The sequence below is a fragment of the Scyliorhinus torazame genome, chromosome 12 (genome assembly GCF_047496885.1).
Source record: "Scyliorhinus torazame isolate Kashiwa2021f chromosome 12, sScyTor2.1, whole genome shotgun sequence".
In the NCBI taxonomy this organism is placed as follows: Eukaryota; Metazoa; Chordata; class Chondrichthyes; order Carcharhiniformes; family Scyliorhinidae; genus Scyliorhinus; species Scyliorhinus torazame.
Genome location: NC_092718.1, coordinates 222,913,691 through 222,930,329, shown reverse-complemented (window position 1 = coordinate 222,930,329; position 16,639 = coordinate 222,913,691). Strand labels below are relative to the sequence as shown.

At 53.1% G+C, this 16,639-nt stretch overlaps 1 protein-coding gene across 1 annotated transcript in view; it reads right to left on the bottom strand.

The window, feature by feature from the left end:
* ncbp3 (nuclear cap binding subunit 3) overlaps window positions 1-5,114 on the bottom strand; it is a 77,587-nt gene extending 72,473 nt beyond the window's left edge. Inside the window, exon 1 of the mRNA XM_072469998.1 lies at window positions 4,873-5,114. Coding sequence (XP_072326099.1) covers window positions 4,873-5,052 — 180 coding nt within the window. The 5' untranslated portion in view covers window positions 5,053-5,114. The remainder of the gene's footprint in view (window positions 1-4,872) is intronic.
* Between the last annotated feature and the right edge of the window lie 11,525 nt (window positions 5,115-16,639).

The following is a 16,639-nucleotide window of genomic DNA, read 5'->3' as shown; positions in this document are numbered from 1 at the left end:
CTGGTGTAGAGTGCCGAGACGTCCATTGTGACGAGGAATGTTCCTGGTTCAACTGGTCCATGGGTGCTGAGTTTCTGTAGGAAGTCCGTCGTGTCGCGACAGAAACTGGGCGTACCTTGTATGATGGGTTTCAAGATGCCCTCGATGTAGCCAGAGAGGTTCTCACACAGGGTCCCATTGCCTGAAACGATAGAATCCCAGGTCCCTCATGTCGCATTACATTCATCCCCCACCATCTGGCCTGGGCTTGTGAAATCCTACCAACTGTCCTGGCTTGAGACAATTCACACCTATTTAACCTGGGGTTACCCCTATCTCTGGATCTGTAAACACTTAATTACCTGCAAATGCTCGCATTCTCAGCATTGCCTTGCATCTTTGACTTTGTCTATATATATGTTTCTGGAACCCACCTCTTCATTCACCTGAGGAAGGAGCAGTGCTCCAAAAGCTAGTGTTTGAAACAAACCTGTTGGACTTTAACCTGGTGTTGTAAGACTTCTTACTGTGCTCACCCCAGTCCAACACCGGTATCTCCACACTATAGATTCTGGGAAAGCTCCTGGAGATTAGAAAGTGGCAAATGTAACCCCACTGTTTAAGATGGGAGGGAACGGGAAAATGGAGAACTGCAGACCTATACAGACAGAATGGAGGGTAGCTAATATAAGCCCGCTATTCAAAAAGGAAGGTAGAGAGAAAACAGGGAACTATAGGCCGGTGAGCCTAACGTCAGTAGTAAGGAAGCTGCTAGGGTCCATTATCAAGGATTTCATAGCACAGCATTTGAAAAGCAGTGTATAATTAGACAAAGTCAGTTCCGAAAAGAAAATCATGCTTAACTACTGGATTCTTTGAAGATGTAACTAGTAGAGTTGACCAGGGAGACCTGGATGTGGTTTATTTAGACTTTCAGAAGGCTTTTGACAAGGTCTCGCACAGCAGAATAGTATGTAAAGTTAAAGTGGGTGGGATTACGGGTAGTGTCTTGAGATGGATAGAAAGCTGGTTAGCAGACAGGAAGCAAGAAGTTGGAATAAATGAGTCTTTTTCTGATTGGCAGGCAGTGGCTACTGGGGTACCGTAGGGATCTGTGCTAGGACCCCAACTGTTCACATTATGGATTAAAGATTTGGACGAGGGAATTAAAGATGCTACAAAGTTGGCTGAGTGTGTGGGCATATGCATGGTGATGCAGTATAATGTGGATAAATGTGAGGTTATCCACTTTGGAAGCAAAAATAGAAAGACAGATTATTATTTTAATGGGTGTAAATTGAGAGAGGTGGATACTCAGCGAGACCTTGGTGTCCTTGTGCATCAGTCGCTGAAAGTAAGCGTGCAGATAATAATAATCATCTTTATTATTGTCACAAGTAGGCTTACATTAACACTGCAATGAAGTTACTGTGAAAAACCCCTAGTCGCCACATTCCAGCGCCTGTTCGGGTACAGAGAGGGAGAATGCAGAATGTCCAAATTACCTAACAGCACGTCTTTCTGGACTTGTGGGAGGAAACCGGAGCACCCAGAGAAAACCCATGAAGACACGGGGAGAACGTGCAGATTCCACACAGACAGTGACCCAAGCCAGGAATTGAACATGGGAACAGGGCACTGTGAAGCAACAGTGCTAACCACTGTGCTACCATGCAGCCACAGGTACAGCAGTTGTCGCGCTTTCTGAAAGCCGCTTTGGAGAACGCTTACCCGACGTTGTCTACCTCATACGCTGCAGGAAAGGATGTCCCGGAGCGTGGTACATTGGCGAGACCATGCAGACACTGCGACAACGAATGAACAGACATTGCGTGACAATCGCCAGGCAGGAATGTTCCCTTCCAGTCGGGGAACACTTCAGCAGTCAAGGGCATTCAGCCTCCGATCTTCAGGTAAGCGTTCTCGAGGGCGGCCTTCAGGGAGCGCGACAATGCAGAATCGCCGAGCAGAAACTTATAGCCAAGTTCCGCACACGAATACGGCCTCAACCGGGACCTTGGATTCTTGTCACATTACATTCATCCCCCACCATCTGGCCTGGGCGTGCAAAATCCTACCAACAGTCCTGGCTTGAGACAATTCACACCTCTTTAACCTGTGATTATCCCTCTCTCCAGTCACACCGTCTGGACCTGTAAAGACTTAATTACCTGCAAAGACTCGCATTCAAAATATCATCTTGCATCTTTGACTTTGTCTATATATATATATATATATATATTATATATATGTTTCTGGAACCCACATCTTCATTCACCCGAGGAAGGAGCTGCACTCAGAAAGCTAGTGATTCCAAACAAACCTGTTGGAATTTAACCTGGTGTTGTAAGACTTCTTACTGTGCTCACCCCAGTCCAACGCCGGCATCTCTACATCCTTGCTATGGACGGACGGTTTCTTCACTCAAGAGAGTGGTGAGTCTGTGGAATTCGCTACCACAGAAAGTAGTTGAGGCCAAAACGTTGTGTGATTTCAAGGCTGAATTAGATAGAGCTCTTGGGGCTAAATGGATCGAGGGAAATGGAGGGGGAAGGCGGGATCAGGGTATTGAACTTGATGAATGGCCTCCTCCTGCTTCTATTTTCTAGAAACGTTTCTATGTTAGCCCGACCTCAGTAGTCGTGAAAATGTCAGAATCCATTAAAAAGGGTGTGATAACTGGACTTCTCAAACATAATGAAATTATTGGACAGAGTCAACATGGATTTATCAAAGAAAAATGGTTTGAGAAACTTGTTGGCAGTTTTTTGATGATGTTACTTGTACCAAAGATGAACCAGTGGATATGATGCATTTGGATTTTCAGGTTTCGATATACTCCCTCACAGGTTAGTAAACAAGATTAGAGCTCACGGGATTTAGGGAATCTACTGCATTGGATTGAGAATTGGATAAGAGACAGAAAACAGACAGTAGGAATAAACAGGTCAGGATGGCAAGATGTTACTCGTGGGGTGCCATAGCAATCAGTGCTGGGGCCACAGCTCTTCATAATCAACAGAAATAATTTGGCTTTGGGCACCAAATGTAATATTTCCAAATTTGCTGATGACACAAATGCTAGGTGGGATGTGAATTGTGAGGAGGATGCAAGGAGGCTTCGAGAGATTTGGAGAGGTTAAGAGAATGGGCAGGAACACGGCAGATGGAATATATTGTGAATAAGTGCTGAAGTTATCCACTTTGGTCGGAAAAAGGAAAGGCAAAATATTTCTGAAATTATGGGAGTTTGGGACGTGATGGTGTCGAAAGGGTTCTGGATGTCATTGTCCAGGGGTCACTAAAAGCTAACAGCTATGTGCAGCAAGCCATTAGGAAGGCAGATAGTCCGTTAGCCTCCATTGCCAGGGGATTTGTGCACAAGAATAAGGATGTTTTGGTGCAGCTATCCGAGCACTGGCGAGACCACACCTGAAGAATTGTGCACAGTTTTGGGTTCCTGAATAATATAGGGCTGCACAGAGGTGAGAACTGCTGCCTCACGGCGCCAAGGACCCGGATTCAATCCCTCAGTACTGACCCTCTAACAGTGCGGCACTCCCTCAGTACTGACCCTCTGACAGTGCGGCACTCCCTCAGTACTGACCCTGTGACAGAGCAGCACTCCCTCAGTACTGACCCTCTGACAGTGCGGCACTCCCTCAGTACTGACCCTCTGACAGTGCAGCGCTCCCTCAGTTCTGACCCTCTGACAATGCAGCACTCCCTCAGTACTGACCCTCTGACAGTGCAGCACTCCCTCAGTACTGACCATCTGACAGTGCAGCACTACCACAGGACTGACCCTCTGACAGTGCAGCACTCCCTCAGTACTGACCCTCTGACAGTGCAGCACTCCCTCAGTACTGACCCTCGGACAGTACGGCACTCCCTCAGTACTGACCCTCTGACAGTGCAGCACTCCCTCAGTACTGACCATCTGACAGTGCAGCACTACCACAGGACTGACCCTCTGACAGTGCAGCACTCCCTCAGTACTGACCCTCTGACAGTGCAGCACTCCCTCATTACTGACCTTCTGACAGTGCGGAGCTCGCTCAGTACTGACCCTCTGACAGTGCAGCGCTCCCTCAGTACTGACCCTCTGACAGTGCAGCACTCCCTCAGTACTGACCCTGTGACAGTGCGGCACTCCCTCAGTACTGACCCTCTGACAGTGCGGCACTCCCTCAGTACTGACCCTCTGACAGTGCAGCACTCCCTCAGTACTGACCCTCTGACAGTGCAGCACTCCCTCAGTACTGACCCTCTGACAGTGCAGCACTCCCTCAGTACTGACCCTCGGACAGTACGGCACTCCCTCAGTACTGACCCTCTGACAGTGCAGCACTCCCTCAGTACTGACCCTCTGACAGTGCGGCACTCCCTCAGTACTGACCCTCTGACAGTGCAGCACTCCCTCAGTACTGACCCTCTGACAGTGCGGCACTCCCTCAGTACTGACCCTCTGACAGTGCGGCTCTCCCTCAGTACTGACCCTCTGACAGTGCAGCACTCCCTCAGTACTGACCCTCTGACAGTGCGGCACTCCCTCAGTACTGACCCTCTGACAGTGCGGCACTCCCTCAGTACTGACCCTCTGACAGTGCAGCACTCCCTCAGTACTGACCCTCTGACAGTGCGGCACTCCCTCAGTACTGACCCTCTGACAGTGCAGCACTCCCTCAGTACTGACCCTCTGACAGTGCAGCACTCCCTCAGTACTGACCCTCTGACAGTGCGGCACTCCCTCAGTACTGACCCTCTGACAGTGCAGCACTCCCTCTGTACTGACCCTCTGACAGTGCAGCACTCCCTCAGCAACCTCTGACCCTCCTCCCAGCACTAGGCCCCGCCCGAGGCCTCGGCCTTTCCCCGGCGCCGGCGACTCACCGGGAGCAGGTCCTTGAGCGACCTCCGCACCGAGATGGAGTCCAGCTTCTCGGGCTCGATCTCTCCCTCCTCCACCTCCATGGGCTCCTCGCCCTCCCGCTCGGACTCGGAGCCGGACTCCGTCTCCTGGGCCTCGGCCCCAGGCTCCAAACAGACCCGCAGGCCCCGCACCGCCGCCATGCCGATCAAAGAGCTGCCGGCAGGAGGCAAGAGGAGCCCCGGCGGCCGCTGGCGCCGCACCCGGAGGAGCCGCCAAGGCCAAAGAGCCGCACGCGGGCCAAGAGGGGACACCAGCAGAGTGGAGCTCCGGGCGCCACCTGCTGGCCCGGAGAGTAACTACAGCCACTGAGCAGCAAAGGCCAGATTCAATCCCCACTCAATGGCTCAATGAGCCTAAGATAAACAGGCATCTGCATTCACCCTCCATGACTCCTTTGCAAACTGCAGTGCAGAGGGAAGCCATTCAGGCCATCGAGTCTTCACCGACCCTTCAATTGAGCCCCCCACCCAGGCCCACGACCCCTCCACATACCCACAACCCCACCCAAGAGCACATTGTTGGACTCATTTTGTCCGATATGCACAACTGACTTAAGGCAGGTCACCTGGGTGAAGGGGCAGTGGTTTCTCACCTCCCTGACGCAGGCCAACCCCGCTGTGGGTGACTGATTCCTCCTCGGGCAACCCCAGGATTTCTGGGGCCCATTCCTCATCGGGGCTGAGGACTCAAATCTCTGGGATTCCTCCCCCCATCTTGGCCCTTTTCTGCTTATTATGGACTATCGTCTCCTGCGGGTACAAAGAGAGGGCAATGCAGCCCTGACCTAGATATGGCCCAGATCTACACTCTGTCCCCAGCCAGACACTGTCCCCAGCCAGACACGGTCCCCAGACCGACACTGTGCCCAGCCAGACACGGTCCTCATCCAGATACTGTCCCCAGACCGACACTGTGCCCAGCCAGACACTGTGCCCAGCCAGACACTGTCCCCAGACCGACACTGTGCCCAGCCAGACACGGTCCTCATCCAGACACTGTCCCCAGACCGACACTGTGCCCAGCCAGACACTGTGCCCAGCCAGACACTGTCCCCAGACCGACACTGTGCCCAGCCAGACACGGTCCTCATCCAGACACTGTCCCCAGACCGACACTGTGCCCAGCCAGACACTGTGCCCAGCCAGACACTGTCCCCAGACCGACACTGTACCCAGCCAGACACTGTGCCCAGCCAGACACTGTCCCCAGACCGACACTGTGCCCAGCCAGACACGGTCCTCATCCAGACACTGTCCCCAGCCAGACACTGTCCCCATCCAGACACTGTCCCCAGCCAGACACTGTCCCCAAACCGACACTCTCCCCAGCCAGACACTGTCCCCAGACCGACACTGTGCCCAGCCAGACACGGTCCTCATCCAGACACTGTCCCCAGCCAGACACTGTCCCCATCCAGACACGGTCCTCATCCAGACACTGTCCCCAGCCAGACACTGTCCCCAGCCAGACACTGTCCCCAGACCGACACTGTGCCCAGCCAGACACTGTCCCCATCCAGACACTGTCCCCAGCCAGACACTGTCCCCAGACCGACACTGTGCCCAGCCAGACACGGTCTTGATCCAGACACTGTCCCCAGACCGACACTGTACCCAGCCAGACACGGTCCTGATCCAGACACTGTCCCCATCCAGACATTGCACTGATCCAGAACACTGTGCCCATCCAATGTCCTGATTCAGACACTGTCTTGATCCAGACACGGTCTTGATCCAGACACGGTCCTGATCCAGACACTGTCCTGATCCAGACACTGTCCTCATCCAGACACTGTCCTGATCCAGACACTGTCCTCATCCAGACACTGTGCCCAGACCGACACGGTCCTGATCCAGACACTGTTCTGATCCATACAGTGTTCCGGTCCAGGTGCTGTCCTGGTCCACGTGCTGTCTTGATCCAGATGTGCCATGATCCAGACACTGTCTAATCTGGACATTAATCTGCCCAAGTAATTGTCCTGATCCAGACACAGTCCTGATCCAGGCACTGTTCTGATTGGTTGCAGTCACTGTCCTGATCCGGATGCTGATCTGGTCCAGACACGGTCCTGATCCAGACACAGCCCTGATCCAGAACACTGTGCCCATCCAACGTCCTGATCCAGACAACGTCTTGATTCAGACAATGTCCTGATCCAGGAAGCTTTTCGATTCCATAAAATGCTGATTTTCAATATCCTGCCAATGGTGTTTTGATTGCTGCTGAAATCCTCTTGCAGCAATAAAGGATAAAATAAACTGAGAAACCATTATTCTGAACATAGATCTCTGACAGAGACATTTAATGACAGCTCACGAATCAGAACCGAGTAAGCGTACTCTGTCCAATCCAGTGATGGCACAGAAACACTGACTGAAGAAATTACCAAGACTTAACTGGCTTCCAGCCAACAGAGTTCAGGAGTTTCAATTGAGACCAAGCTCCTTAAACCTGCTGACTCTCACTGGGACACAGTTCCTGAAGGTGCTGACTCTCACTGGGACACAGTTCCTGAAGGTGCTGACTCTCACTGGGGGACAGTTCCTGAAGGTGCTGACTCTCACTGGGACACAGTTCCTGAAGGTGCTGACTCTCACTGGGACACAGTTCCAGAAGGTGCTGACTCTCACTGGGACACAGTTCCAGAAGGTGCTGACTCTCACTGGGGGACAGTTCCTGAAGGTGCTGACTCTCACTGGGGGACAGTTCCTGAAGGTGCTGACTCTCACTGGGGGACAGTTCCTGAAGGTGCTGACTCTCACTGGGACACAGTTCCTAAAGGTGCTGACTCTCACTGGGACACAGTGCCTGAAGGTGCTGACTCTCACTGGGACACAGTTCCTGAAGATGCTGACTCTCACTGGGACACAGTTCCTGAAGGTGCTGACTCTCACTGGGAGACCAGACCGTTCCTGAAGGTGCTGACTCTCACTGGGGGACAGTTCCTGAAGGTGATGACTCTCGCTGGGGGACACAGTTCCTGAAGGTGCTGACTCTCACTGGGGTACAGTTCCTGAAGGTGCTGACTCTCACTGGGGTACAGTTCCTGAAGGTGCTGACTCTCACTGGGACACAGTTCCTGAAGGTGCTGACTCTCACTGGGACACAGTTCCTGAAGGTGCTGACTCTCACTGGGAGACAGTTCCTGAAGGCGCTGACTCTCACTGGGGGACAGTTCCTGAAGGTGCTGACTCTCACTGGGACACAGTTCCTGAAGGTGCTGACTCTCACTGGGACACAGTTCCTAAAGGTGCTGACTCTCACTGGGACACAGTTCCTGAAGATGCTGACTCTCACTGGGACACAGTTCCTGAAGGTGCTGACTCTCACTGGGAGACCAGACCGTTCCTGAAGGTGCTGACTCTCGCTGGGGGACACAGTTCCTGAAGGTGCTGACTCTCACTGGGGTACAGTTCCTGAAGGTGCTGACTCACACTGGGGTACAGTTCCTGAAGGTGCTGCCTCTCACTGGGACACAGTTCCTGAAGGTGCTGACTCTCACTGGGAGACAGTTCCTGAAGGTGCTGACTCTCACTGGGACACAGTTCCTGAAGGTGCTGACTCTCACTGGGGTACAGTTCCTGAAGGTGCTGACTCTCACTGGGAGACAGCTCCTGAAGGTGCTGACTCTCACTGGGAGACAGCTCCTGAAGGTGCTGACTCTCACTGGGACACAGTTCCTGAAGGTGCTGACTCTCACTGGAGACAGTTCCTGAAGGTGCTGACTCTCACTGGGAGACAGTTCCTGAAGGTGCTGACTCTCACTGGGAGACAGTTCCTGAAGGCGCTGACTCTCACTGGGACACAGTTCCTGAAGGTGCTGACTCTCACTGGGAGACAGATCCTGAAGGCGCTGACTCTCACTGGGACAAAGTTCCTGAAGGTGCTGACTCTCACTGGGAGACCAGACCGTTCCTGAAGGTGCTGACTCTCACTGGGAGACCAGACCGTTCATGAAGGTGCTGACTCTCACTGGGGTACAGTTCCTGAAGGTGCTGACTCTCACTGGGGTACAGTTCCTGAAGGTGCTGACTCTCACTGGGGTACAGTTCCTGAAGGTGCTGACTCTCACTGGGGTACAGTTCCTGAAGGTGCTGACTCTCACTGGGACACAGTTCCTGAAGGTGCTGACTCTCACTGGGACACAGTTCCTGAAGGTGCTGACTCTCACTGGGAGACAGTTCCTGAAGGTGCTGACTCTTACTGGGGGACAGTTCCTGAAGGTGCTGACTCTCATTGGGAGACAGTTCCTGAAGGTGCTGACTCTCATTGGGAGACAGTTCCTGAAGGTACTGACTCTCATTGGGAGACAGTTCCTGAAGGCGCTGACTCTCACTGGGGGACAGTTCCTGAAGGTGCTGACTCTCACTGGGACACAGTTCCTGAAGGTGCTGACTCTCACTGGGACACAGTTCCTAAAGGTGCTGACTCTCACTGGGACACAGTTCCTGAAGATGCTGACTCTCACTGGGACACAGTTCCTGAAGGTGCTGACTCTCACTGGGAGACCAGACCATTCCTGAAGGTGCTGACTCTCGCTGGGGGACACAGTTCCTGAAGGTGCTGACTCTCACTGGGGTACAGTTCCTGAAGGTGCTGACTCACACTGGGGTACAGTTCCTGAAGGTGCTGACTCTCACTGGGACACAGTTCCTGAAGGTGCTGACTCTCACTGGGAGACAGTTCCTGAAGGTGCTGACTCTCACTGGGACACAGTTCCTGAAGGTGCTGACTCTCACTGGGGTACAGTTCCTGAAGGTGCTGACTCTCACTGGGAGACAGCTCCTGAAGGTGCTGACTCTCACTGGGAGACAGCTCCTGAAGGTGCTGACTCTCACTGGGACACAGTTCCTGAAGGTGCTGACTCTCACTGGAGACAGTTCCTGAAGGTGCTGACTCTCACTGGGAGACAGTTCCTGAAGGTGCTGACTCTCACTGGGAGACAGTTCCTGAAGGCGCTGACTCTCACTGGGACACAGTTCCTGAAGGTGCTGACTCTCACTGGGAGACAGATCCTGAAGGCGCTGACTCTCACTGGGACAAAGTTCCTGAAGGTGCTGACTCTCACTGGGAGACCAGACCGTTCCTGAAGGTGCTGACTCTCACTGGGAGACCAGACCGTTCATGAAGGTGCTGACTCTCACTGGGGTACAGTTCCTGAAGGTGCTGACTCTCACTGGGGTACAGTTCCTGAAGGTGCTGACTCTCACTGGGGTACAGTTCCTGAAGGTGCTGACTCTCACTGGGGTACAGTTCCTGAAGGTGCTGACTCTCACTGGGACACAGTTCCTGAAGGTGCTGACTCTCACTGGGAAACAGTTCCTGAAGGTGCTGACTCTCACTGGGAGACAGTTCCTGAAGGTGCTGACTTTTACTGGGGGACAGTTCCTGAAGGTGCTGACCTCATTGGGAGACAGTTCCTGAAGGTGCTGACTCTCATTGGGAGACAGTTCCTGAAGGTACTGACTCTCATTGGGAGACAGTTCCTGAAGGTGCTGACTCTCACTGGGACACAGTTCCTGAAGGTGCTGACTCTCATTGGGAGACAGTTCCTGAAGGTGCTGACTCTCATTGGGAGACAGTTCCTGAAGGTGCTGACTCTCACTGGGACACAGTTCCTGAAGGTGCTGACTCTCATTGGGAGACAGTTCCTGAAGGTGCTGACTCTCATTGGGAGACAGTTCCTGAAGGTGCTGACTCTCACTGGGACACAATTCCTAAAGATGCTGACTCTCACTGGGACACAGTTCCTGAAGGCGCTGACTCTCACTGGGACACTTTTCCTGAAGGTGCTGACTCTCACTGGGGGCAGTTCCTGAAGGTGCTGACTCTCACTGGGAGACAGCTCCTGAAGGTGCTGACTCTCACTGGGAGACAGCTCCTGAAGGTGCTGACTCTCACTGGGACACAGTTCCTGAAGGTGCTGACTCTCACTGGGGGACAGTTCCTGAATGTGCTGACTCTCACTGGGAGACAGTTGCTGAAGGTGCTGACTCTCACTGGGAGACAGCTCTTGAAGGTGCTGACTCTCACTGGGTCACAATTCCTGAAGGTGCTGACTCTCACTGGGACACAGTTCCTGAAGGTGCTGACTCTCACTGGGACACAGTTCCTGAAGATGCTGACTCTCACTGGGACACAGTTCCTGAAGGTGCTGACTCTCACTGGGAGACAGTTCCTGAAGGTGCTAACTCTCACTGGGACACAGTTCCTGAAGGTGCTAACTCTCACTGGGACACAGTTCCTGAAGGTGCTGACTCTCACTGGGACACAGTTACTGAAGGTGCTGACTCTCACTGGAGACAGTTCCTGAAGGTGCTGACTCTCACCGGGACTCAGTTCCTGAGGGTCAGTACTGAGGGAATGCTGCACTGTCAGAGGGTCAGTACTGAGGGAGTGCCGCACTGTCAGAGAGTCAGTACTGAGGGAGTGCTGCACTGTCAGTGAAGCTGTCTTTTCATTCAATTGATCTTGCCATTATTTTATCAAAGGAGCTGGGTTTTCACTCTGTCGTAATGGTGCCAATATTTCTCCCTCTGCACGGATCAGAAAGATGGATGTTTGGTTTATTGTGACTATGCTCTTTGTGGGATCTTGCTGTGCGCTTGTTGGCCACCGAAGTCCTCCATAAAACTGTGACTATGGTTCAGAAGTACTTTGCGGTTTGGGATATGTGGAGGTTGAGAAAGGCGCTGTTCGACTTCCGGGTGCGGCGATGAGCAGCTCAGTCGCACGCTTCGGCAGCTCCCGGTGGAACGGACTTTTGGGCTCTTAATAGGATCCCCATCGGCAATTTTAACGGCAAATAACACTGTGCGGTAATCCAGAAGGGAATCCCCCCTGGACACGGATGGAAAAAAGAGAGGAAAGTAGCCGGATTGTGGTGGATCCTCTAGATAGCGGCCAGGAAGGCAGGCACAAAGCAAGATGGCGTCGGAAGGAGGCAGTTTAATATGGGGCCCTGACCAACAAGAGTTCCTGCAGCGTTGCGTAGATGAACTCAAAAAGGAGATGAAGAAGGAGCTGTTGGCCCCGATATTACAAGTGATTGAGGGGCTAAAGGAGGAGCAAAAGACCCAGGAACAGGAGCTTCGGGTCGTGAAGGCAAAGGCTGCTGAGAATGAGGACGACATACAGGGCCTGGTGGTGAAAACGGAGATGCACGAGGCACAACACAAAAGGTGTGTGGAAAGGCTGGAGGTGCTGGAGGACAACGCGAGGAGGAAGAACTTAAGGATTCTTGGTCTTCCCGAAGGTGCAGAAGGGGCGGACGTCGGGGCATATGTGAGCACGATGCTGCACTCGTTAATGGGAGCGGAGGCCCCGACGGGTCTGCTGGAGGTGGAGGGAGCCTATCGGGTTATGGCGCGAAGACCGAGGGCTGGAGAAATTCCTCGAGCCATAGTGGTGAGATTTCTCCGATACAAGGACAGAGAGATGGTCCTCAGATGGGCAAAGAAAACCCGGAACAGTAGGTGGGAGAATGCGGTGATCCGCGTATATCAAGATTGGAGTGCGGAGGTGGCGAGAAGGAGGGCGAGCTTTAATCGGGCCAAGGCGGTGTTGCATAAAAGGAAGGTCAAATTCGGAATGCTGCAACCGGCAAGACTGTGGGTCACACATCTAGGGAAACACCACTATTTCGAAACGGCCGACGAGGCGTGGACATTTATTGTCGAGGAGAAGCTGGAGTGAGCGGGCCAGAAAAAGAACGTTTGGGACAAAAGTGGGGGGGTGAATTTGTGGGATGAAGGGGGGGAAAAGGGGGAAGAGAGGACTTCCCAAGTTGTTAAACCTGCGACCCTGTAACTTCTCTCTCTTCCCCATGTCGTGGGGGAGGGGGTGAGGGAGGATGAGGAGCTGAGGGCGCCGGCCATTGGGGGCGGGGCCAAAAGGGAAGCGCGGGCTTTGTTCCCGCGCTATGGTAATCATGGCGGGAACAGGGAAGCAGGAAGGAGGGGGCCTCGCACAGTGTGAGCCGAGGTCACGGGGGGAAGCCGAGGTCGGCCAGAGTTTGCTGACTTCTGGGAGCAACATAGGGGGTGCAATTACGCTAGCTTGGGATCTAGCGGGGGGGGGGCGGTTAACTGGGTTGCTGCTGCTGGGGAGAAGGGGGAGCTGGTATGGGAGGGGGGGGTCGGGGCGGGGGGGGGCGCCGTCTGGGGGGGATACAGCTACGTGGGAACCGGGTGAGGAGCTGGATTGAAAAAGGAAATGGCTAGTCGTCAAGGGGGGGGGGTAAAGAGCCCCCCAACCCGGTTGATCACGTGGAATGTGAGAGGGCTGAACGGGCCGATTAAGAGGGCATGGGTACTCGCACACCTCAAGAAACTTAAGGCAGATGTGGTTATGTTACAGGAGACGCATTTGAAACTGATAGACCAGGTCAGACTTCGCAAAGGATGGGTGGGGCAGGTGTTTCATTCGGGGCTAGATGCAAAAAACAGGGGGGTGGCCATACTAGTGGGGAAGTGGGTAATGTTTGAGGCAAAGACTATAGTGGCGGATAGTGGGGGCAGATACGTGATGGTGAGTGGCAAACTGCAAGGGGAGGCGGTGATATTAGTGAACGTGTATGCCCCGAACTGGGATGATGCCAGTTTTATGAGGTGTATGTTAGGACGAATCCCGGACCTAGAAGTGGGGAAGTTGATAATGGGTGGAGATTTTAATACGGTGCTGGACCCAGGGCTGGACAGATCGAGGTCCAGGACCGGAAGGAGGCCGGCTGCAGCTAGGGGGCTTAAGGATTTTATGGTGCAGATGGGAGGAGTAGATCCCTGGAGATTTAGTAGACCTAGGAGTAAGGAGTTTTCGTTATTCTCCTATGTACATAAAGTATTTTCACGAATAGATTTTTTTGTTTTGGGAAGGGCACTGATCCCAAAGGTGACGGGGATGGAGTACACGGCTATAGCCATCACGGATCATGCTCCACACTGGGTGGACCTGGAGATAGGGGAAGAAAAACAACAGCTTCCACCCTGGAGAATGGACATGGGATTATTGGCAGATGAGGGGGGGTGTTTAAGGGTGAGGGGGTGTATTGAAAGGTACTTGGAACTCAATGATAATGGGGAGGTACAGGTGGGAGTGGTCTGGGAGGCGCTGAAGGCAGTGGTTAGAGGGGAGCTGATATCTATTAGGGCACATAAAGGAAAGCAGGAGGGTAGGGAAAGGGAGTGGTTGCTGAAAGAACTGCTGAGGGTGGACAGACAATATGCGGAGGCACCGGAGGAGGGACTATACAGGGAAAGGCAAAGGCTACATATAGAATTTGACTTGTTGACTACGGGTAAGGCAGAGGCACAATGGAGGAAGGCACAGGGTGTACAGTACGAATATGGGGAGAAGGCGAGTAGGTTGTTGGCCCACCAACTGAGGAAAAGGGGAGCAGCGAGGGAGATAGGGGGGGTGAGAGATGAGGAGGGGGAGATGGAGCGGGGAGCGGAGAGAGTAAATGGAGTGTTCAAGGCATTTTATGAAAGATTATATGAAGCGCAGCCCCCGGACGGGAAGGAGAGAATGGTGTGCTTTCTGGATCAGCTAGAATTTCCTGAGGTGGAGGAGCAGGAGAGAGTGGGGCAGGGAGCACAGATTGAGACAGAGGAAGTAGTGAAAGGGATTGGAAGCATGCAGGCGGGGAAGGCCCCGGGACCAGACGGATTCCCAGTTGAATTCTATAAGAAATATTTGGACTTGCTGGCCCCGCTACTAATGAGAACCTTTAATGAGGCGAGGGAAAGGGGGCAGCTGCCCCCGACTATGTCAGAGGCATCGATATCGCTCCTCCTAAAGAAGGAAAAAGACCCGCTGCAATGCGGGTCCTATAGGCCCATTTCCTTCCTGAATGTGGATGCTAAGATTCTGGCCAAGGTAATGGCAACGGGGATAGAGGATTGTGTCCCGGGGATGGTTCATGAGGACCAAACTGGGTTTGTGAAGGGGAGACAGCTAAATACAAATATACAGAGGCTGCTAGGGGTAATGATGATGCCCCCACCAGAGGGGGAAGCGGAGATAGTGGTGGCGATGGATGCCGAGAAAGCATTTGATAGAGTGGAGTGAGATTATTTGTGGGAGGTGTTGAGGAGATTTGGCTTTGGGGACGGGTATATCAGGTGGGTACAGTTGCTGTATAGGGCCCCGATGGCGAGCATGGTCACGAATGGACGGGGGTCTGTCTATGTTCGGCTCCATAGAGGGACGAGGCAGGGATGTCCTCTGTCCCCGTTATTGTTTGCACTGGTGATCGAACCCCTGGCCATGGCACTGAGGGGTTCCAGGAAGTGGAGGGGAGTACTTAGGGAGGGAGAAGAACACCGGGTATCTCTGTATGCGGATGATTTGTTGCTATATGTGGCGGACCCGGCGGAGGGGATGCCAGAGATAATGCGGATACTTGGGGAGTTTGGGGATTTTTCAGGGTATAAACTGAACATGGGGAAAAGTGAGCTATTTGTGGTGCATCCGGGGGAGCAGAGCAGAGAGATAGAGGATTTACCGTTGAGGAAGGTAACAAGGGACTTCCGGTACCTGGGGATCCAGATAGCCAAGAATTGGGGTACATTACATAGGCTTAATTTAACAAGGTTGGTGGAACAGATGGGGGAGGATTTCAAGAGATAGGCCATGGTGTCCCTGTCATTGGCAGGTAGGGTGCAGGCGGTTAAAACGGTGGTCCTCCCGAGATTCCTTTTTGTGTTCCAGTGCCTCCCGGTGGTGATCACGAAGGCTTTTTTTAAAAGAATTGAGAAGAGCATTATGAGTTTTGTGTGGGCTGGGAAGACCCCGAGAGTGAGGCGGGGATTCTTGCAGCGTAGTAGGGACAGGGGGGCGGCTGGCACTACCGAGCCTAAGTGAGTACTACTGGGCCGCCAATATCTCAATGGTGAGTAAGTGGATGGGAGACGGGGAGGGAGCGGCGTGGAAGAGATTGGAGAGGGCGTCCTGCAGGGGGACTAGCCTACAAGCAATGGTGACGGCACCGTTTCTGTTCTCACCAAAGAAATACACCACAAGCCCGGTGGTGGTGGCTACATTGAAAATTTGGGGAAGTGGAGACGGCATAGGGGAGGGACGGGAGCTTCGGTGCGGTCCCCGATAAGAAACAATCATAGGTTCGTTCCGGGGAGAATGGATGGGGGATTTAGAGCATGGCAAAGAGCTGGGGTAGTACAATTAAGAGATCTATTTGTAGGTGGGACGTTTGCGAGTCTGGGAGCGCTGACGGAACAATATGGGTTGCCCCAAGGGAATGCATTTCGGTATATGCAATTGAGGGCTTTTGCGAGGCAACAGGTGAGGGAATTCCCGCAGCTCCCAACGCAGGAAGTGCAGGATAGAGTGATCTCAGAGACATGGGTGGGGGACGGTAAGGTGGCAGACATATACAGGGAGATGAGGGACGAGGGGGAGATCATGGTAGATGAGCTGAAAGGGAAATGGGAAGAAGAGCTGGGGGAGGAGATTGAGGAGGGGCTGTGGGCTGATGCCCTACGTAGGGTAAACTCATCGTCCTCGTGTGCCAGGCTAAGCCTGATACAATTTAAGGTGTTACACAGGGCGCATATGACTGGAGCACGGCTAAGTAAATTTTTTGGTGTCGAGGATAGATGTGCGAGATGCTCGAGAGGCCCAGCGAATCACACCCACATGTTCTGGTCATGCCCGGCACAGGATATTGTTAATGTGGAAGGAAGCCAAACCCCCCGGGTGTGGATA